The 21,317-nt window shown below is 34.1% G+C and overlaps 4 protein-coding genes across 9 annotated transcripts; 1 reads left to right on the forward strand and 3 right to left on the reverse strand.

The window, feature by feature from the left end:
* Positions 1 to 1,235: 1,235 nt before the first annotated feature.
* On the reverse strand, positions 1,236 to 4,067 carry LOC126871352 (protein penguin). 2 transcript variants are annotated; one of them, XM_050630056.1, is made up of 2 exons: positions 3,536 to 4,067; positions 1,236 to 3,353 (listed from the first exon to the last, which is right to left on the reverse strand). In XM_050630056.1, exon 2 carries the CDS (start codon positions 3,340 to 3,342, stop codon positions 1,489 to 1,491), a length of 1,854 nt encoding a protein of 617 aa, XP_050486013.1. In that variant the 5' UTR covers positions 3,343 to 3,353; positions 3,536 to 4,067; the 3' UTR covers positions 1,236 to 1,488. The 2 variants fall into 2 exon arrangements, with proteins under 2 accessions (XP_050486013.1, XP_050486012.1); XM_050630055.1 differs by having other exon boundaries at positions 3,632 to 4,062.
* Positions 4,068 to 9,603: 5,536 nt separating this feature from the next.
* LOC126871332 (protein transport protein Sec24C) lies at positions 9,604 to 16,298 on the reverse strand. The gene is made up of 18 exons (XM_050630008.1): positions 16,143 to 16,298; positions 15,305 to 15,565; positions 15,109 to 15,233; positions 14,631 to 14,736; positions 13,648 to 14,561; positions 13,450 to 13,572; positions 13,196 to 13,375; positions 12,923 to 13,118; positions 12,739 to 12,854; positions 12,256 to 12,666; positions 12,049 to 12,175; positions 11,816 to 11,976; positions 11,562 to 11,741; positions 11,285 to 11,486; positions 11,012 to 11,206; positions 10,752 to 10,943; positions 10,477 to 10,670; positions 9,604 to 10,406 (listed from the first exon to the last, which is right to left on the reverse strand). Exons 2-18 carry the CDS (start codon positions 15,555 to 15,557, stop codon positions 10,263 to 10,265), a joined length of 3,819 nt encoding a protein of 1,272 aa, XP_050485965.1. The 5' UTR covers positions 15,558 to 15,565; positions 16,143 to 16,298; the 3' UTR covers positions 9,604 to 10,262.
* A 139-nt stretch (positions 16,299 to 16,437) lies between these two features.
* Positions 16,438 to 19,234, reverse strand: LOC126871380 (uncharacterized). The gene is made up of 4 exons (XM_050630126.1): positions 17,752 to 19,234; positions 17,017 to 17,610; positions 16,684 to 16,943; positions 16,438 to 16,617 (listed from the first exon to the last, which is right to left on the reverse strand). The coding sequence occupies exons 1-4, from the start codon at positions 17,819 to 17,821 to the stop codon at positions 16,609 to 16,611; spliced, it is 933 nt and encodes a 310-aa protein (XP_050486083.1). The 5' UTR covers positions 17,822 to 19,234; the 3' UTR covers positions 16,438 to 16,608.
* Positions 19,235 to 19,598: 364 nt separating this feature from the next.
* LOC126871385 (steroid receptor RNA activator 1-like) lies at positions 19,599 to 21,254 on the forward strand. 5 transcript variants are annotated; one of them, XM_050630139.1, is made up of 4 exons: positions 19,604 to 19,743; positions 19,884 to 20,208; positions 20,318 to 20,788; positions 20,867 to 21,254. In XM_050630139.1, exons 3-4 carry the CDS (start codon positions 20,332 to 20,334, stop codon positions 21,061 to 21,063), a joined length of 654 nt encoding a protein of 217 aa, XP_050486096.1. In that variant the 5' UTR covers positions 19,604 to 19,743; positions 19,884 to 20,208; positions 20,318 to 20,331; the 3' UTR covers positions 21,064 to 21,254. The 5 variants fall into 5 exon arrangements, with proteins under 5 accessions (XP_050486098.1, XP_050486096.1, XP_050486094.1 ...); XM_050630137.1 differs by having other exon boundaries at positions 19,884 to 20,185; XM_050630140.1 differs by having other exon boundaries at positions 19,884 to 20,029.
* The last annotated feature ends 63 nt before the right edge of the window (positions 21,255 to 21,317 follow it).

The raw sequence follows: 21,317 nt of genomic DNA on the forward strand, positions 1-21,317 counted from the left end.
ATAAACAAAAATAAGAAGAGAAAGCGTAGAAAGCCGAAGGAACGTTTTTCGTTGAGTAATACAAGGACAGTTAGTCCTTGCGAATGGCACTGTTGACCTAAAGGGGAAACCTAAAACAAATAGGTGAAAACCACTTATATACCGAAGCCAGCTGAAACCTAGAAAAAAACCATTCGAAAATTAAGTCGTGACAAAATAACACAGAAGATAAGAAGGTTGTATTCTACGCATTAGTGAATGCTATGAATGTCTCAGATAAAGCAGAGACACTCTAATCGTTTCTGTTTGTGTCGCACGAACGCGGACTTTGTTGTCTTCCATATTTCTCACGATTATTAATGACTCAGTTTTCGGACGGTTCTTTCTAACGAGTGTCGAGACATGGTTATATGATCATCTACGCAACAAAACTGGTGAAATTATGTGGGGATTTTCTCCTCTCTGTTACCAGAAGTCTACGACATGTGAGATTTTCTCGCTAGTGTTCTTACTCCAAGCACGTTCTACAAATATGATTTCCGCACAACCTCTTCTATTCCTATGTCTAAGGCAGGGTTTGCTAGATAAACCTTATTGATGAGTAACGAATTTAGCTATAGCAGGTTCACGAAACATTCCTTTCCCGTTCTCCTTCCTTTATCCTTCTCTCCGTCTATTTTTTAGTCTCCATAGTCATTTTAAGTAAACGCCACATAACGTTAATTTTAAGAATGTAAGTATATATATTATCACAACTTTTTAATGAATTAAAAAAAAAAAACTAAAAACAAATTTACTTTCCAATATACGTGTCAAATATAAAAGTATAAGTTGTTGCAGTTTAGTTGTTCCACAGTACAGATATCGCACCCGTGGACAAGTGCTGAAAGCGTTCCATGCTCACATATACAAAAACCTATAAAGTTAGGGATCTGCTCTTTTTAGTTCCAGGCTAGTCTATACAAGAACCTATTTCATAGTACTGTTCTACAGAAAGCTTTCCTATTCGATATGAACAAATATGGAAGTAACAAAATTGCACAATAATTAAATTTAGTCCCCTCAGAAAAAGAAATTGTTTATTATTTATTTCTTAGAGAAGAAAGGAAAACCTTTCCTTTCAAATGATAATGGAATGATGGAGTAACTTTACTAAATAAATAAAATTAATAAAGTTTGCATTTGAAACACAAGTTTACATATACTTGTGCATTTGTATAGGTAGGTATAAGTAAGTATAATAAAATAATATGTAATACATAAGTAACAACTATACATTATATTATGTATAATTTTTACATAATTATTTATATACGTTAACAAATTTAAAAGATGAAAAAAGGAATTATTACTAATATTTATGTTATAAATGAAATGCAGTAACATACACCCATACATGTTAAACATCCTCATAATTTCTGTCAAAACATGATTTAGTATTTATAATTTTTATTTCTGCAACTTAGTACAATCTTTGTTGCTCATTATTTATCTACATAAATAATTCATTTATTTTAACTTCTTTAACAAGATTTTGGCACCTGGATTTGATTTTGACTTCAAAATATTCATCACTGGTTTTAACTTAGAAAGTATAGTATTCACAGTGGACACTGTTCCGTTTTCTAGTAATAATACTAACAAAAAGCATCCTCTATTGCATTCTATCCATTCCTCTATAATATTTGTTTCTAAATGATTAACTAATATTTTTCCAAATGAGCTTTCACCTTTCTCTTGCAACTCTTTGTCATTTAGTATTAGCTTCTTTAACATCATATGTAAACCGGCATGTTCAACAGGTTTATATTCTTCATCTCCTTCTTTAATCTTTGATTTTAAGTCTGTGATAAATATAGTAACAGCTTCGAAGGCTTTTTCTAATTTTTCTTTAGTACCTACTTTCAGTATTGCTAATGTTACCATTGCAATAGAACTGTTGGACATCCAAATCGGCGTGTTTATAATTACAGATTCAAGAAGTGAATCAGAAATTAAATCTAAAAGTTCTTTCTCTCTTATATGAGCTGGTTTTTTGCTTGTTGCATTATTGTCTCCTTGCTCTAAGTATTTCACTATACTGGGAGCAAAATAATGGGAATTTCTTCTAGCTACTAAATACAATATTACATGTTTTCCATGATCACTTAATGCTATATCTGTCAGATCATTTTGTATTTCTGAGAATATAATTTTTTTTATTAAAACAGTATCATCTACTGAATCAAATAATGCTAATAGTATCAAATATCCATACTCAGACATTGAAATATTTTTTATATTACCTTTAATAGATTTCATAATGATTTTTCTGTCCTTGTTTGAGCCATGCCATATACATATTACAGCAACTTGTGAACCAAATTTTGTTTGAGACAATTCTACTATTGAACTTCTTAACATAGCTATTATTTCCTTTTTATCTTCAAGAGAACAATTATTTAAGAATTCTAAAAGGACACAGTGCAAAAGAGTGGAATTTAAAAATTTCTTATTTAATATTCTCATTAAATTTCCTTTTACTGCAGACAATGTTGCTGTTTTCATATATTCTGCAGTTACATATGTATCAGACAAAGTCTTAATTTTTTTATCTTTAGCCTGTTTATACATGTCACCATAAAATTCTTGTTTAAAGTATCTTTTCTCTATTTCTGTAGCCCACGTTGAATACATAAGTTCCAATAATGGAGCAGATACAGAATGACTCATGAATCTTACTATATTACCATAACAAGTAGAAATAATTTCATGCCTAGTTTCTTGAGATCCATACTTTAGCATTGTTTTTATACAGTTCCTTGCATATTTTGATTCAATCATAGACAAAAATGAAGGTTTCAACTCTTTAGAAATAGCCTGTCGAATCTCTGCGTCACTATACTTGAAGATCCACTGAATGATACGAGACATATCATGTGTAAATATTATTTTATTGTAATTAGTTTTTAGTAAATCATGTGCCTTTAAAATTAATTTTTTACGTTCCAGTTTTGAACAGTCAACCCTACGTAATTTCTCACCAAGCTGCTTTGTTACAATTGATATATCATAAATATTACTGAAACGTTTTGCTTTATATTTTTCTCTAATTTCTTTCTTTTTCTTTTTAAATTCTTGCCAATTTGGCTTTTCCATAGAGTTGCTATTTACCATCTTGGACTTTCCGTTTATATTATTGATATTATGATTCTCTTTGCCATCTCTTGTTACAACTTCTTCACCTTTTTCCTTTGCTGTCTTTTCAATTTTAAGTTTATTATCTTTATTATTTTTTATATTGTTATATATATGATTGCTATTTTCTGTTTTATTTTTCTTTGGTCTTGATTCATTATCAGATTTTAGTTTTCGTTTTGTCATTTTGTAAATCTCTGAAACCAAGTAAAAGACAAAATTTACGTAAATAAAAAGTATATAATCATTTATTTATTTTTTCTAATGTTCATATAATACATAATAACTAATTAAAATATATTGATAGAACAACATAACCTAAAAATAACCTATAAATAACTATGTATAAAGAATCCATAAATAATAATGATAACATTACTTTAAGTTTGATATTGTGTAAAGTTGTATTTAAAATTATGTAAATATATCACATCAAACTAAATCAGAAAAAGATTTTAAATATAAATATAGTTACGTTTCTTTGATGTTAATGATTACACTCGGAAACGAATAGGGAGATTTCCACGGTACGAGGTCTACAGCACTGTTAAAAATGTCAGTTAAAAGTGGACATTAAGAATGAGGGCCTCTGGTAGTCAACGGCTACACTGTTCACCAATGAACTCTTGGTAAGAAAAACTGCTGAAAATTGACTGGACCATTAAAATTTGAACTCCGAAGTCCTCTCGATTACGAACTTAAGCCTAGCCCATTAAACCAACGCGGCTCTAGTGTAACAATTGTTAGCAAAATACTTGGTTAAAAAAGGGCTACACAGTTTTGTTTTGCTGATCTTAAAAGTTGGTTCGAATAGTTGGTCCTAATAGAGACTTTTTTTTATTAAAAAGTATATATGGGGTTGGCAACTAAGTGATTGCATATTTTGTCAGGCGGTATTGACAAATTTGACAATGTTACGTCGCGTAACACTCTACCTAGCCCAGGTCACACACCGCGGGCAATATGGCAACCAGATGTCTTCGGATACTCGCAGCGTATCCTCCATAGTTTCAAGTACCTTCCATACATCTCATAGATTTCCTAGACCGTCCCTAGTCCCGTGCGCTAGACACACCCATCCTTAGCTTTCCTCCGAGACAGCATCGTCTCCCAAGACAGCACTGATTTTACATCCTTCGAACGGTCAACATCCTTTAACCGGGTATACGCACCAGTGTAACTGCCTTCGTTATAAGTTGTGGAATAAACGGTGAAATATAACTTACTCTACTATGTCATATTCATTCAACCACCTCTGTTATCTTAACCGAAACAGGGGAACGACTACTTCGCGGCGTCGATTCACCGAATCGTAGCGAGAATTTACGTCTCTCGCTGACGCGTTTTCCTCGCGACCGCGTCTCTCCGCGAACGGTCGTAACATTTGGTCCTTCGAGCCGGATTATCAGTGGCAGTGGATAGTTTTGTCACCCATCCGGTCGAAACATTCGATCCTCAAAGCCGCATTACGCGTCAAGTGAAAAGCGCATACCAGTGACACCCACTATCATACAGTGCCACGTGAATCCAACATAACCAGCAGCGGAAGCGTTACTCCCCAGCGAGGTCAGTAACGTCAAGGATCGTCACCCTTGAAGAGGTATAATTCGGTGGTTAAAACGCAACCACGCAACCTCTTGCCGCAACTGGACAATCTTCAACAGAAGTAAGTTATAACCATCCACTCTTAATTATCGAACAAATAATGGCCACCGGAAACGAACTTACCGCCTTGCGTCGACGCCGGAGTTATTGTATCGGCCACTTTACACGCTTATCGAAAAAACTGGACGAAATCGAACAATCCGGCAGTCCGCGAGAGAACGAGCTAATTCAAATCAAAAATCGTCTGGAAACATACGAGACGGAGCTCCGCGCCATTCAAAATGACATCGTAAGCATAGACGAGGAAGAGATTGAGCGCGGCCTCGAGATAGCCGACGAGTACGAGAAATTAGAACTCCGAGTAATTACTCAACTGAGCAACCTACGACTAACTACGACGTCACAATCGACAAACGACGAATCAGCTGCCGGTCGCGAGTCTGCTTCGCTTAAATTACCGGAGAATCATTTTCCTGGACATAATGCGAAGACGCCATCTTCGCCATTGCCACAAGGGCCCACGGATAAGGGAAGTAACAATGACTTAAACAAAACACGCAACGCTATTCAAACTCCGCCGACGGAGAAGATCGCATCGACTCGAACGCCGACCTCGCCGCGAGTCACGCGCAATTCATTGCACAATACTAGCAGCGTGTCACCTACACGCGACTTGACGACAACCAAGTTCGCGTCCTCATTATCTCAACAATCGGATTTAACGCTGCCAAACGCCTTAAATCAGAAAACGCTTCCCATTCACAACTCATCGCATCACACTCGCAACGTGTCACCTAAACGCGGCCTGACGACAGCCACATTAGCATCGGCAGGAACTGGACAATCGGATTCAACGCTACTAATCACCTTGAATTTGACAAGCTTCAACGAGCCTTCGGACCTGAAGAAAGAGAGGGTCTCACCAGACGACAAATCGTTTCCGAGCTTAATCTCCCACAATTTGTTACAGAACATTCTATCTGATCCCAACGATTCTCTACTGAGTTCACAGAGCGCCGTACCGAACGAGTCGCGTATCACAACCATCTCATCGGAGTCACCCTTGGCTCCAAAAATGCCAGCATATTCTCCAACACCAATGAGAAAAGGGGATACCTACCAACACACTCGTCGCCGACAAAACGTACGGCATGAACGAACACATATTACAGATCAGATGTGGATGTGTCCGACCTGCAAAGGATCTCACGAACTCAGATATTGCAAGGTGTTTAAGGCCAAATCGGCTACAAAACGCCTCGAAGTTGTAAAACGGGCATCGCTCTGTATAAATTGCTTAGGCAGAGGTCATTCACTCACCCAATGCACGTCCGGTTCATGTCACATGTGCGGGCAACTCCATCACACATGTTTACACCGAGCGCTCACTCAGGTCAGTCCACGGGTTTCAAGCGATCGGGCCTCAAGCGATCGGGCCTCAAGCGATCGGTATTCAAGCGATCGGTATTCCAGCGGTCGGTCAACGAGCGGTCGGTCGTCTGGAAATCGATCGTCGGGCGGTCGGTCGTCTGGAAATCGATCGTCGGGCGGTCGGTCGTCTGGAAATCGATCGTCGGGCGGTCGGTCGTCTGGAAATCGATCGTCGGGCGGTCGTTCGCCGCACAACCGATCCTCTAATGGACGATCTCCACCTGGATCATCGCAACAGCACTTTACACATCGATCGAGACGCACAACCGAATTTTCGCGGAGATCTACCCAGTCGACTCCAAAAGACCGAGAATCTCATCCCCCACATGAATCTCGAGCATCGTGGAACAAAGGCACCGACCGAAGCTCATCGCCCAAACACCAATCGAAGACGAGGAAGAATTAAATAACCAAACCTGCGCATTCCTAGTCGCTCTACGCCGATTCAGCTCTCGGCGAGGATACTGCGCGAAAATCATCACAGAGAACGGCACCAACTCCGTCAAGGCTAACAGGGAGTTGCTGGAAATTCGGACCCCATGGCAGTCCGACGAACCCAAGAAAAGGGGCACAAGTTTTCTCGACGGCCGGCAGATACAATGGATTTTCAACCCTTCAAATTCGCCATCCCGTATCACCCAATCCGAGTGATCTCCCTATCCTCATTCCCGGTCACTTCCCAATAGGTGACGCACTAACGAGTTTACGGGAGCGTGATTTCAGGACAGCTTACCATGCCGGCATCCAGTTGGCAGCGTATCCACCCGATCAAGCACCACTTCAGGAGCTGAGGGAATCATAAGGAACGCTACCGTGCACACGACAAGTCCCAATCACGACGTCCAACGGTCATTCTCCACCAAGGGTCATCACTAAGAGAATGCGATTCGAGCGGGTCATCGGGGGGAGCCCAGCCTCCTGGGCAACCTCAAACCGCCTCACCGCGCTTAATGAATCTTCACCAAGCATCACCGACGTTCCCTTCGACGATACTTCCTGGGCCGAGGTGTTTAACGACACTTCCAGAAGTAAGATTCACGACACTTGTTGGGTCGTGAATTTCACCTGGAAATCGCTCGGCATCGACGAGGAAGACGGCGATCTAGACTACAAGGGGGACAACGTGCCATCCAGGCAACGGGCCTTCGGCCGCATCGCCAAGTTCACCCTGGGGACGACAGCATCATCCGGACGGCTTTGGTTCACACGGCAAGGAGCATCTTGGATCGAGGTGCCACGCAGCTCGTCCTACCATCGAGCCAAGGCGATCCAGCAGAATACGGGCCATCAACTATCAACATGGAGTTGGGCGGCAGCTCCAATTAACTTCACCTTTACAGAACTTTTGATCGGTACTCTCTCAACGGGGGGAGGATGTTACGTCGCGTAACACTCTACCTAGCCCAGGCCACACACCGCGGGCAATATGGCAACCAGATGTCTTCGGATACTCGCAGCGTATCCTCCATAGTTTCAAGTACCTTCCATACATCTCATAGATTTCCTAGAAAAGGTCCTTCAAACAAAACAAACATCTGGTTCGGAAGAATTTCTAAAGACTATTGTCTACCCCGACTGGACAAGGGAAAGTTAGTTTTTCTCACGTACGCTGCAACTTTCCTCCCACTAACCACTTTCTCTCGAGGGCGGTTAAGACCCTTCGTTTAACCAATTAAAAACGAAGCCTATTCCCTCACTCTCCTAAATAACATCGGCACCAACAAATCCGATGGTCCCGTGCGCTAGACACACTCATCCTTAGCTTTCCTCCGAGACAGCATCGTCTCCCAAGACAGCACTGATTTTACATCCTTCGGTCAACATCCTTTAACCGGGTACACACACCCGTAGATTAGTCACTCACTCATCTCGTACATACGCACCAGTGTAACTGCCTTCGTTATAAGTTGTGGAATAAACGGTGAAATATAACTTACTCTACTGTGTCATATTCATTCAACCACCTCTGTTATCTTAACCGAAACAGAGGAACGACTACTTCGCGGCGTCGATTCACCGAATCGTAGCGAGAATTTACGTCTCTCGCTGACGCGTTTTCCTCGCGACCGCGTCTCTCCGCGAAAGGTCGTAACAGACAATATTTGTAAATTAAATATATACAATCCTCAATATATCCTCAATGTGCAAATTCAAAACACACATGCTTAGAAACTAAAACATATTAAATCGTATTTTATGTTTTCAATTAAAGTTTTATTAATGATAATGCAAATAATTTTCATTCAATCGTTGCATAAATATTTATATCATTTCCTAGTATAATTATTTACAAAATTGATATTAACATATTTTTCAATTAACATATGTATAAGATAATCTATAAGATAATAATACAAATTTTAATGACACGTTATAATTAATGCGTATTTGTTATTGATTGTCTGGCTAAACGTATTTATTATAGAGGTAAAATCAAATTGAAGCGTAAATTTAACACTACATTTTTGTAATTATAACAAATGTGTACTCATTATAATTTAACAATTATTACTTATGAATATTAATAAATATACTTGTTATCGAGTGACATCAAGGTAATCGATCGAGCGATTGAGGGACATCGAGGGACGAGAAGGCAACCAATATCATCCCGCCCCCTTCACTTAGAAAAAATATTTATTTTTAAATAATATAGGTAAAATATAAGCATATTAAAAAAATGTTTTACCTGACATTTATAAAATGCATGAGAAACTTCAATCAATTTGAGCAATGAAGTAAGTGGCATCCGATTTCTGACAAAAAGTTTCATTGCAAAAGTAATAGAGAAAATATTTTCAAGATATAAAATGGATAATCCGCATTTACTCTGTGACAAATTTTATAGTCGAGTTAAGTAGAAAGAAACGTAATGATTTTACAGGAAAAAGCTCAGAGTGAAATATGTAGAACGTAGATATCGAAAACACCGTATTGATGGCCTTCCTATTCATTTTTGATTATACCATAGGGATATAAAGATACAGTGGATTGATACGATAGTTATGAACAATCAACATGGAAGACAAGGAGGTTCATGTTCTGCGCATTCATGACATGCTATGAAGAGACACTCTACTTATCTGTGTCTATCTTGCAAGAACGAGGACTTTGTTGTCTTCCATGGTGATTTTTCACGACTCAATTTTCGAACGAGTCTTTCTAGCGAGTATCGAGATCTATTTGTATGACTGTGATAACATTAAATAAAAAACATGAATAATAAAATATCCATAAATTTGGATAACTTCAAAACATATTTAGAAAGAAATAAAAAATTTTCAAGTATTTACAAAATATAATGATATATAAATAGAAATATATATTTATTTATAGCTTTTGGTCGTTTCTACATATATTTTTTTAAATATTTGTGTTTATATGATTAAATAATTAAATTAAATGCATTGATAATGTACATATATGAAATTTATTAGACATAACTCACAATAACGCTATATTTAAAAGTGGAAATTAAAATATAATAAAAAATGTCATATAACTGTTTTATATGCACTCTCAAATATAAAACATTTTTCAAATTGTAATATATAATATTAGTAAAATAGTATTAACATACAAATAGCTTTCATTGCAGTAGTATTATTCAATTAACACAAGATATTGTTTTCATATATAAATTTATAATGATTTAATACATTTTTATTATTTAATTTAACATAATGATAACATTAATGAGCTAGTTAAAATAAAATGTAATAATACAAGTTTACGTTTACAATTCATGTATAAATCACTGTATGAGTGCATTCGGATGTTTTCATATGATGTCAAATACACCATTCTTTTCCACGGAATGATTAGTTATTTTGTAAAGTTCTCATTGCCCTTTTATAGGTATCATGTTACAAATATATGTTAAGTTTTGCTTCATATTTTTTTTGTCATGATGCATATGAATGCACGCACAACCTATGCTTTCCATTGAGCTTTGAATGAATTTCGTTTTAATAATCTAACTGATCCTCGACATAACATGACAACAGTCACAAACATGTAGCAAGCTAGGGTTTCAACATAAGGTAACTGATTGCTCTTTAATATTCATTTTATTGGCTAAGAAGTGTTCTTATTTCTTTGTGCATATGGCAAAGAAAATCAACGTAACTCGGGCTTCCATCGTTTTCTCTATCCTCAATCAAGAAATGACGTACTACCATTTCTAATTTTTCACGTTGTCTTACTATAGTTAACTGAAAAGATTTAATAAAACATGAGTTTCATGACATTTTTAGTACATTTCATAAATTTTGATTTACTTACCCTCATACAACGGTGCCTTTCCATACGTACACGATTAATGATATCGGTAATCCGTTTATTTAGTGGAGTATCTAATACTGGCAGTGCAGTACAGTCTGTGTCAACTTGAACTACTGATGGGACACCGAATACTGCCTGTACCCATTGTGGGGAAAGTGCCAGGCCTAACCACAGGAACATGTGGATACTGTTTTCTAAAAATGTAAAATATAAAATAAAAATAGATATAACTAAAAATTGAAAACTTATCAAGAAATTGGTAAATGAAATCATACCCAGTAAGTACGCGCCATCATCAGTGAATTTATCAATGGAGCAGCGCAATATTTGTGGTAACTCTGAATCTTGAGGGTCAATATCGTGTAAAGGAAGTAATCTCGGATAGATATACACAACTGATATAGAAATTGGCATAGTTGCAACTGCTTGCATAACAAAAGATCTATCGTCAATAGTCATATCAGCACCTAGAAAATTGAATTTATAGCATTGACCACATTGTGAAACGTACGGAATTAGGAACAAAATTATGTACCTCCAGATATTGCATCACTTTTCAATAACGAGTTGATGTAGAGTGGGAGTAATTTCATACATTCTGGTAATATCAATTGACCAGCATTTGATGGAGAAGCACAATGTTTTCGATATGCCGCCAATATATTAGCACATCTTGAAATTAAATTATCTTTCACGGTTTTTGGAGTTGATTCAATTAGTTTAAACACACCTGAAGTAATAATTAGGTTTAATAAACTAATATTTAATATATTTGAGATCATCATGGCATAATAATGATTTATCTCACTTTGTTTAGAGAAATAATTTATGATAGCATCTAGGTCACAAGTCCGATATAATTCAGCCATTTGAGACGACGTTTTTAAACTAAGGTTAATAATACGTAGTCTCCTAACTCCACTGCAGGAAGTGTACAACAAAGCTGCTTGAATATATACACCTTCATCATCTGTTAGTTTATCATCATGTTTCACTTCTATAGCAATGGCCTGAAATGTTAAATGCAAGAATTAACTTTTAAAATATGTAATAAAATACAAAGTTAAATCGCAACAACACTTTACCTTATTACAATCTATACTAGCTAATTCCATATCTGTAGTATTTGACATAAAGAAGTGACCGTAGAAATCAGTTGCGCGAACACCGGTAGAGGTACGTACGCGCATAATGGCATCAAATGCAATTGGTCTACTAATGTTATTAATAACATCCGAAACTAAACGGTCACCATCTACATCAGCCTAAAAAATACAAAACTTCACACATGGTATACATTTTTTACTTGCCAATATTAAATTAATGTTACTACTATTACCTGAAAATAAGTATATTTATAAACTTCTCCACCAGTTAATCTGGCAATTTGTCCTATTGTCGCAAGATCCACATATGAATTATTGAAAACAAACAAATCTACAGAACAACCCACACCTACGCAATCTTGACCTAGATTATTGTAAACATTATTTTGCGGCGCTGAAAAGGAAAGTGAATTTTTGGTTATAAATTGGGCATAATATTAGCTTAGAAGTAATGAAACCAATTCACCTAATACAGTTTTCTCTTTCTCTGTTCCAAGTACTTTACGATCATCACGATTTTTCAGTTTACCAGGTGCATCAGCAATGGGCAAAGAAGAATGAAAAACCATTAATTTCCCAGAGCAATCTGAAGCCTTAAAATTTTTTATTAAAATTGTAATTGGTTGATATATTTCATAATTGCTTTATCTCATACTGTGTATTGTAAAGATACCTTTAATGCTTCTAATCCGGCCTGGATGGCTGGTGCAAGAATTGTTTCTGTTTCACGTGTGTCTGCAAACATTGCTGGTATTTGTGTCATTAAACCATCAATAACAGATTCGCTTTCTTCGACATCGCATAAAAATCCATCAAGAAGTGGCATAAAAACGTCTTGTACGTCCCCCACAACCATCATTTGTGGTTGAGCAAGGCAGGAATTAATATTGTAAAAGTGCACCGTATTATTGTACGTTATAAATCCTACTTTCATGTTCGTTTTCGATTGACCAGCGTCAACGGGTAAATGTCGCAAGATTGACTTCATTTGCATGCATAATAAATTAACTAAACCAGATTTAACTGTGTTGTATGATACATCAATCACGAACACAATAGCTGGTGGTTTTGGAAAAACATTGTTCTAAAATGAATATTTCAAGATTAAGGTAATAGAAAGTGTTATAATAAAATAGTCTTTTAATCAATATCTTACTCTGCAGTAATCTTTAGTAGCAATATATTCATATGTTCCTAACATTAATTCTGGTCTTTCATAACGATCCATACGTTGTCCAGTATGATCCAGATGTTGGAAATACTCTGCTGGAACTAAATTCAAAACAAAAAAAGACTAACAATTGTATCAAATAAAATATGCTAAGAAAATAAATTTGTACCTTCAGTTGTTGCTTTACAAAACATGCATTGGAATCTTCTTCCTGCATCAATAAATTGCATAAATGGACTCATATATGCTTTACATCGCACGCAGCGCACTGGACCAATTTCACCCATATCTACAATAGGTGGTTCGTATTCTCCTTCCGCTATACGAGCCATTGGACTTACTATTAGACCAAATGGAACATTCGTCTGGAAAGGAAAATTATTTTGAGGTTTGTACAAAATTAAGTTAATGATTTCACGTACACATAAATTATTCAACGTACTTGTTTTATAATATCTGCTGTGGTAGGAACAGTGTACATAGTAGATCTGATATATCTAGGCGATGCATTACCTTGATCCTGCGTTATGAATTTGGTGGTTACTAATGGCGGAACCAATCCCTTTTGATTTGTTAAGAATACACCACCTTTTACACGTTGATCATCTTGAATTACTTGAATCTTTAAAAATATGTTTGAGGTTATTTTAAAGAACCAAACTGTAAGTTATGACAATTTCATATATAATTTCTTACCGGACTTGGCATTTGCTCAGGATCTAAACGTCTAGTTTGTTGTGGTTGCATACCTGGCTGATATCCACTCGTTACGCCTGGTGAAATACCTGGATATGAACCTCTTTGAGCATTATACATATCCTAAAACAAGGAAACAGATTTGTAATAAATAACTTCTAGTAATTTTAATAATTATTACTTTCAGAAACAACGTACGTTATTATAGCCTTGATATCCTGTATGTTGATAGTTGATAGGCATTGCATTGGGTGAGCTACGACTAACTCCTACAGGATTTCCCATATGTTGTCCCTGCATTGGTGGCCCAGATGTGTATGGTCTTTGCCCAGATAGTGGTAAATTTGTACCAGAATTTATCATGTGTCCCATTGGTTGACCAGGTAATGGAGGTGGCATTTGTGAATTTGGTAAATTTTGTTGTCCTAATAATGGTGGCCTATTAAAGCCCTGTTGAGTTGTTAATGAAGGTGGGGCACCACTTTGCTGGCCTGGTATTGGAGGTGGACCAAAGGAATGACCAGATTTTTGTTGTCCTTGTAATGAAGAATAATGTTGTCCTGGTAAGGGTGGTGTAGAGATAGGAGGACCAGACAATGTTTGTTGAGTTTGTGGATTTGACAAATTTTGTTTTGGTGGTCCTATTAAATTTTGTTGTCCATGTGTACCTTGCATGAGCATGTTGTTATGTATTTGTTGATTTGATAATGGAGGCTCTGATATATTTGTTTGACCCGGTATTATTGGGTTAGAGAGATTTTGCTGCCCAGGCAAAGATAAACTAGATACATTTTGTTGCCCCTGTAATGGTGGAGCTGTAGATCTCTGCCCCATTGGTGGCTTAGGAAAATTCGATTGTTCAGATGTATCAGTAACGTTCATTTGACCAGGTTGATGTTGATTTAAAGACAATCCTGCATTGAATGCTTGTTCAGGCTGTGAAGTTTGTCCAGTATAATAATGGCTAGAAGTAGTCCCTGTAGAATGTCCTGAAAATGGAAGACCAGTAAGCTGTGGTGTAGAAGCTTTTAAAGCTGCTTTTTGCTCTTGCACATTCTGTCCAGAAATAGCTGATCCAGATTTTCCACCAGGATCAGTTTGCCCTGTGGAACCTGTTAAAGTAAAGGAAATTTAATTTTCTATTAACTTTAGTGAATGTTAATTGAGTTTTTTATTCTTACCACTCCCTGATGATGTTTCTAATAAATTATTAAAACCATTCACATTTGAAGGTGTAGATATTGTCGGACTGTTCTTTCCAGGTAAAGGTGGTGGAGGGAAATTTTGCTGTGATACAAAATGAAAACTAATGCATCAAGTACTTTATAAGTATGTTCATGTCATATAAAGGGGGGTTGGTAACTGGTGGTACAAGCGGAAAGGGGGTGATTCTATACGAAAAAAGAAGTCGAAAATATAGAATAAAAATTTTTCGTTCGAGGCTTCGTTTTCGAGAAAATCGACTTTGAATTTTCGCTCGGTACGCGTGCGATACGTTATAACGGATCTCACTGTAGATCGTTGTCTCGATGGAAAAATTAAAAAAAAATTAAAAAAGAATTTCTATTCTATATTTTCGACTTCTTTTTTCACATAGAATCACCCCCTTTCTGCTTGTACCACCAGTTACCAACCACCCTGTATAAACTGTATGATTACCACAGATGATGGTCTTTGTTGATCTCCCAAAGACATATTTGACATTTGATTAACTACATTATTTTGACTTGCTGGAGGTGGTATAATATGTGGATTGTTTGTAGATAATTCATATTGAGTATTTCCTAAACAAAAGTTATTTTGTTATAAAAATAAACATATTCTAACAAAGAAGAATAAGAGTAAATCATATTACCTTGTGTTTGTATATTATTCACATAATATGGTGCTTGAGGTTGATGTAAATTAGTAAGGGGAGGTCCTTGCATTGTTTTTTGAGAAGCATATAATTGTGAATTCATTGGGGGTCTTTTTAACATATTTGATGGAACATTAGAATTTACTTCTCCATATGGAGATGAAGTTGGAGGACCAGAGAAATAACTAGGTTGCTGTTGTGACTGTTGCTGCTGTTGTGACTGTTGTTGCTGTATATATTGTGGATTCATTTTTGATCCTAAAAAGAGAACAAATTATTTTTGTAAATGTTTTTCTTTATACTATAATTTTACTATTTTAATTATCTCAAAAAATTTAATTATTTCAGAGAATATATGATCTTATCGTTATTCAAAACCGAATTAAGTCATTTTCTGACACTAAGTTTTTTAATATCTATAAAGCATACATGAAAAAATTAAATTTTCTAAAAATAATAAACAGACTTATATTTATGAAACATATAACTTTAATGCATAAACTAAGATTGCGTAATGTTATAAGTGACACGTTCCATAGCACAATTACAAATTCATAAATTAAAGATAGACATTCAAAATATGCCACATATTGACAGACATAAGATAACCTATACAAAATTAAATATGTGATTATCGTACACCATATTGGACGTTGATTTTAAATGAATCTTATATGCTCATTATTTAGCGACCTTCAGTCTATGTGGTAAATTATTAACAAATGTTACTTTAGAGTAGTAAAATAGAATAAGCCATTTTGCACAGAGTAATGCTTATAAACGAGTCTTTCGAATGAGTAATTTACAAAATGTTTTTGTAATATAAATTACTTACGTTATGTCATTAAACGTACTTGAACCATAACAAAGGTTAATATTTCCACAAATGTTTACACTAAATGAAGAAAATATATTTCGCTGCAATAGTGACTGCTGCCGATGCCACGTAAGGTGGCATTGCGCATGCGCTTAATGCACGCTGACGAGACACGTCATAATAAAAAATTAGAGCATTGTAAAGAGGACATTTAAGTAAAAACACGAATATATTTTGTTCCACCATGTATTTATTATTATAATAAAATTACTGAAATAGTTGAATAAGCGGTGAACGACGAGTAACTGGTCGAATATTTTCACTTCTTTAATAAAAGATGGTGCGCTTTGTAACTTTATTGTTAATCAGTTGGTATCTATACAAGCGCATGAATTTAAAAAATTGTTAAGATTACTGTTCTTATAAAATATTTGAAATTTATTCGAGGATAAAGTTTAATAAATATTTTTATTTATCTATTCCTTTAATTATGCTGAAAAATCAAAATATAACAAGGGAATGTAATTAACTTATATGTACAATAATATTTTTAAATTACCTCTAGTGTTAGATTGCCATATAAATGAATTAAGTAGACGAGTTTGATTAAATCAGTGGTACTCCATGTAAAACTCAGTATTACATCAGGTGCATAAAATGTGTTAAAAGTATGGTTATAGATGATACACACATGTAGACATATATATCCAATATATATTATTGTCATGAGTTTGAATCGAAAACTATATGCTTCATTTAAAAGTAACATTGTTTTGTGTAATTCGAATCGAAGCCATTTTAATAATCTATATCTGGAAACTAAATTTCAACATAAGCCATTCGTTTTAATGTAAAATAATTTGCAAAAATGTCTATTATAACAGAAACATACCATTGTTCATATCGGACATCTCAGAGATAGAAATGAAATGTTTTCCTTTTGTAATAATATTTAATATCGTATTTATTTGCATAAATCTAATCTCAATTTTATACATAAATACAGTAAAAGAACATATTACTATTACACAAACAAAATCGGGTAATCTATCAATTACCCATATAAGAAGATATATAAAGTCTGAATCGTTATCCAATAACCCATAGTAATCCATTAAATTACAAGTTAGTACTACAAATATCGCAGTAGTTATTCTAACAATATCATTTTTCATACATAAAGAATGATCGATCTCTATATTTAAGAACATTGCGCTTTCGTCAACGGTATCTAACAGTTCGAATACTTCTTTTACTTTTGAGCATTTGTACATACTTGAAATTATTATTATAGGATACGAAAGTATATTTAAGTAAACTCGAACATATCTAAGTAAGAACGTGTCATTTATAGAACGAAATTTATCAAACATGTCAAATATATAATATAAAAACTGCCAATGACAAAACCAATAAAGCGCCACTAATATAGATACATATAAATAATTTGGAAATGCAATTCTGAAAAATTTGATAGGATATAAACCTGTAAAGAAAAGATATTCAAAACCTGATATGAAAGTAAATTTTTAAAAAATAATATGATTCTTTCTTTAAATTAATTTTTATAATCTTATATTTTCTGATAATTTATTTCATAATTTTTATTATTTAGTCAATTCCTTACCTAATAATTTTGTTATACTCAATAGTAACCAAGATTCTTGGTAAATATTAGAAGGGCAGAACAACTTCATGATTATGTTTCTTCGCGGTGAAAGTTTCAACTAAATAGATTGAAATCATAATCCGCATTATGTTACATTAGCGCATTAAACTTGTCAATAGTTTCACTTGCGTGTCAGTTGATATTGAATAATTAACCAGGAATTTTACAACACTCGATTTATGATTAGTATCAGTAGATATACAATCACTACTTTGTAATTGATCAATTATATTTTGCTCGTATTAAATACTACACACTTTTATTATAAATATTATTATAATGTTATATTAAATTAAATTGAATTAAATAATTAATTTCATAAAAGTAATGTTTGTAAATTAAACAAATAAAGCTATATTATAATATTGTCAGAGAGATATCATATATATATATTTTTATTGTATTATATATATTATAATACAAATATATCTGTCCTTGTCCAGGTATATGTCTTTAGTAACTGAATTTTTAGATAGATGTTAATATTGCAAAGAATAAGTCAAAACGAAAAGAAAATAGATAAACATTATTTAAAGGAAATTATGTATTTAATAATCATATTAAAATATTTCTTTATATACAATCTTTTGTGTCGTGTTGTCTTTAAGTAATAGCGTCAGATTATTCACATTATTGAATCATGAACAGGCTTCTTAGAGTTGGCCGCGAGAGAAACGTTTGTACCGTGAATCTACAGCTGAGTATTTTAATGTTTGTCCTTGGGCCTTGTTTATATATATAATACATAAAGAAGCATAAGAATTATGTATTTTAATAAAAATTATTATGAATGCCCGTTCCGGTGAAAATACGAGTGTGATTATTTTTATCCTAATTGCAAGATATAAGACGTAAGACGTGTCTCATGTTCCCTACTATCGCATACAACACTCGAACCTATTCCGAGTACAGCCGAAGAATGACGATCGGTCTGTTCGGGCTATCCCTCACCGTTGCGTCGCCAATGAATGTGTAACTTATTCATTCTAAATTTTTTAAATCACATTCTGTATCAAATGATTCAAACACAATCTAAATTGATTCAGTAGCTCTTAAGTTATAAGCGAACAAACATAAAAATACTTTGCGTTTTATATGTATGTACGTATATGTATATAAAGCAATATATCCTAAGTAATATTAAGCATAAGTAGATGTTTATATGTATATAATAAAATATTATAATAATAATAATGAATAATGAAAAGATATTGTAATAATAATATTGTAATAATAATAAATAAATTAAAAAAGGTTCCAGAGGTCTAGTTTATACATCGGCCGTTAGTCATAACGCTGCGATTGATTTGTTAGATTTTCACATTTAATGCCACCAGATGTTATATAAAGTTATAAATATAATATAAAGAAAAGATATAAATTAAACTACTTTCATAAACTTTTCCAATGCATTTAAAATAAAGATGCAGTATTTCAAATAGTATAAAAGAATGTTGTTTAAATAAATTTAGATTTACATAATATAGAATTCATAGATATTTTCAATTTTACTTTAGAACTAAACCTAAAATTAACCTCAATCTAGGAAAAATTTCAAAAAACCTCGTCATTTTTATTTCGCGAGTCGCCCACTAGAGTTAAATATAACCTTAACCCAAACCATTTCTCAACAACATAAATTAAGTTGGATTATAGCAGCAGTATTAATCCGGCTGCTATGAGGCGGCTGAATTAATAGAACTGTTAATTCAACTCAGCTTAAAAACTGAGGCCGAGCGGTGAGATATTTTTGCGTAGAATTCGAAAACTAAAGACGACCGCCGGTTATATGTACAGATAAAAGTTGTTGAAACTGTCGAGTCGTATGACATATTTCAAAATCATCGAAATCAGAAAAAATGCTCTTCATTGACAACTTTATCGGTTTAGCTTTAGGGGAATCGCAGAATGGAAAAGATGAAGTTTTCTGGAGTTTTTGTTAAATTAAGGGTAGGTCTAGTCCTAAGGTAAAATAAAAAATATTTTTGATGCTTTGCGACATTTCTTTTGTGACATTTTACTCATGTAAAAAGTCCTTTTTGATATATTACAGTTTGAAAAACTAACCAATTTGCTCACTATTGCTGTAGACCTCTGGTGGCAGAGTGAGGAAGTTTCCAGAGGATTTTCTCGAAGTCGATATTACAGAACGTCTGACACAAGATCCCATATGTCATATCATCAAATCTGTTTTCTACTTATTCAACGTTAATATGTTCACGATTATACTGTATAAGTAAATATGCTTATAACAGCTTATAAGTGTGCTTATCAAATTTAATGTCAATATTAATCCCAAATCAGTTTTACTCTATTTATCATTTTCTTTTGACATTTCCTTCAATATAAAATTTGATAAGATTACAATCACAGATGAGTGAAAAGGAAACAAGTAATATAAATACTTTGACATATGTATTTAGCTATTTCTTTGTAATATTTAATATAAACAATAATAATGAGTATGATACAGAAAAATGTTTTGTAACAAGTCTCATTATCTTCACGTAATTTTATTTTGCAGATCAGAACCGTTCTATGCAAAAGGTTTTATTAGGTCATGACCCTGGATGGAACGATCCTCCGAAATGGATATATTGTACTGGACAAAGTTCTGTAACATCTACTAAGCGAGTACTGAACAAGAGGGTAGCATTTCCAATGGGATCTATACAAGCTATAGATAAACAATCTTCTGTAAACAAGCCATTAAACATGCCACCACATGTACAAGGTAGTACTGATCAATTAACAGCACCACATCCTCCATTGTTATGTCCTTCAAACAAAAATATAGAAGCAGACAATATAGAGATTGATAAAGAGGAGGCATTAAACAATGTTTTGAAAAATTTGGAAACAGTAATTACTGAGCATATATTGGAAAATGGTAGAATTAAGGAGGTAAAGAAGAGATTAGATATATTGAAGGCTGTATGGCTTGAAGATAAATTAAATAATGTGATATACAAGAATGTTTTAGATTTGTCTACAGGTTAGTTTTGTGACTAATCATTTCTTAAATACATTATTTTTTTTGGAGGTAGAAGAATAATGGAAAATTTGTTTCCAGCTTTACGAGAGGGGAATATTAAAAAAGCTGATGAGATACATGTTTCATTAATGATGCAACATGCTAGTCTGTGTAGTGCATGGATGCCTGGGATTAGGCATATTATTTTAGAATTGGAAACCAAAATGAAAAATTCAAATGTAACACAATCTCAAAGCCCTGAATTACATTTGTTATCTACTGGAGAGAACAAGTAAATGATGATTCCTTGGGTATATAATATTTGCATGCAGTAACTGTTTTGCGATAATTATTGACATTATTTTTTCGCTTATAAGTTTATATATTAATTGATGTTATTAAAAAGTGCACAGCAAAAAGAAACTATTGATATTATGAATGTGACAAATTTTATTATAATAAAACAAATCCCATTAAATTTATATAATGTGTATTGTACTTCTGACATCTATTGATAACGGGGATGTTGCGACACACAACTAACTAACGA

This window comes from Bombus huntii, chromosome 11 (genome assembly GCF_024542735.1).
Source record: "Bombus huntii isolate Logan2020A chromosome 11, iyBomHunt1.1, whole genome shotgun sequence".
Lineage (NCBI taxonomy): Eukaryota > Metazoa > Arthropoda > Insecta > Hymenoptera > Apidae > Bombus > Bombus huntii.

Bases quoted from the DNA above. Each gene is read 5' to 3' on its own strand.
- LOC126871380 (XM_050630126.1), bottom strand. From the start codon at position 17,821: ATGAAGTTGTTCTGCCCTTCTAATATTTACCAAGAATCTTGGTTACTA. The intron at 17,611-17,751 runs GTAAGGAATTGA...TTTTCTTTACAG, and splicing joins GAGTATAACAAAATTATTAG to GTTTATATCCTATCAAATTT. The intron at 16,944-17,016 runs GTATGTTTCTGT...GTTGAAATTTAG, and splicing joins GATGTCCGATATGAACAATG to TTTCCAGATATAGATTATTA.
- LOC126871352 (XM_050630056.1), bottom strand. From the start codon at position 3,342: ATGACAAAACGAAAACTAAAATCTGATAATGAATCAAGACCAAAGAAA.
- LOC126871332 (XM_050630008.1), bottom strand. From the start codon at position 15,557: ATGAATCCACAATATATACAGCAACAACAGTCACAACAGCAGCAACAG. The intron at 13,376-13,449 runs GTAAGAAATTAT...ATATTTTTAAAG, and splicing joins CTGAGCAAATGCCAAGTCCG to ATTCAAGTAATTCAAGATGA. The intron at 11,977-12,048 runs GTGAATTGGTTT...TTTCCTTTTCAG, and splicing joins GAAAGAGAAAACTGTATTAG to CGCCGCAAAATAATGTTTAC.
- LOC126871385 (XM_050630137.1), top strand. The intron at 20,789-20,866 runs GTTAGTTTTGTG...ATTTGTTTCCAG, and splicing joins TGTTTTAGATTTGTCTACAG to CTTTACGAGAGGGGAATATT.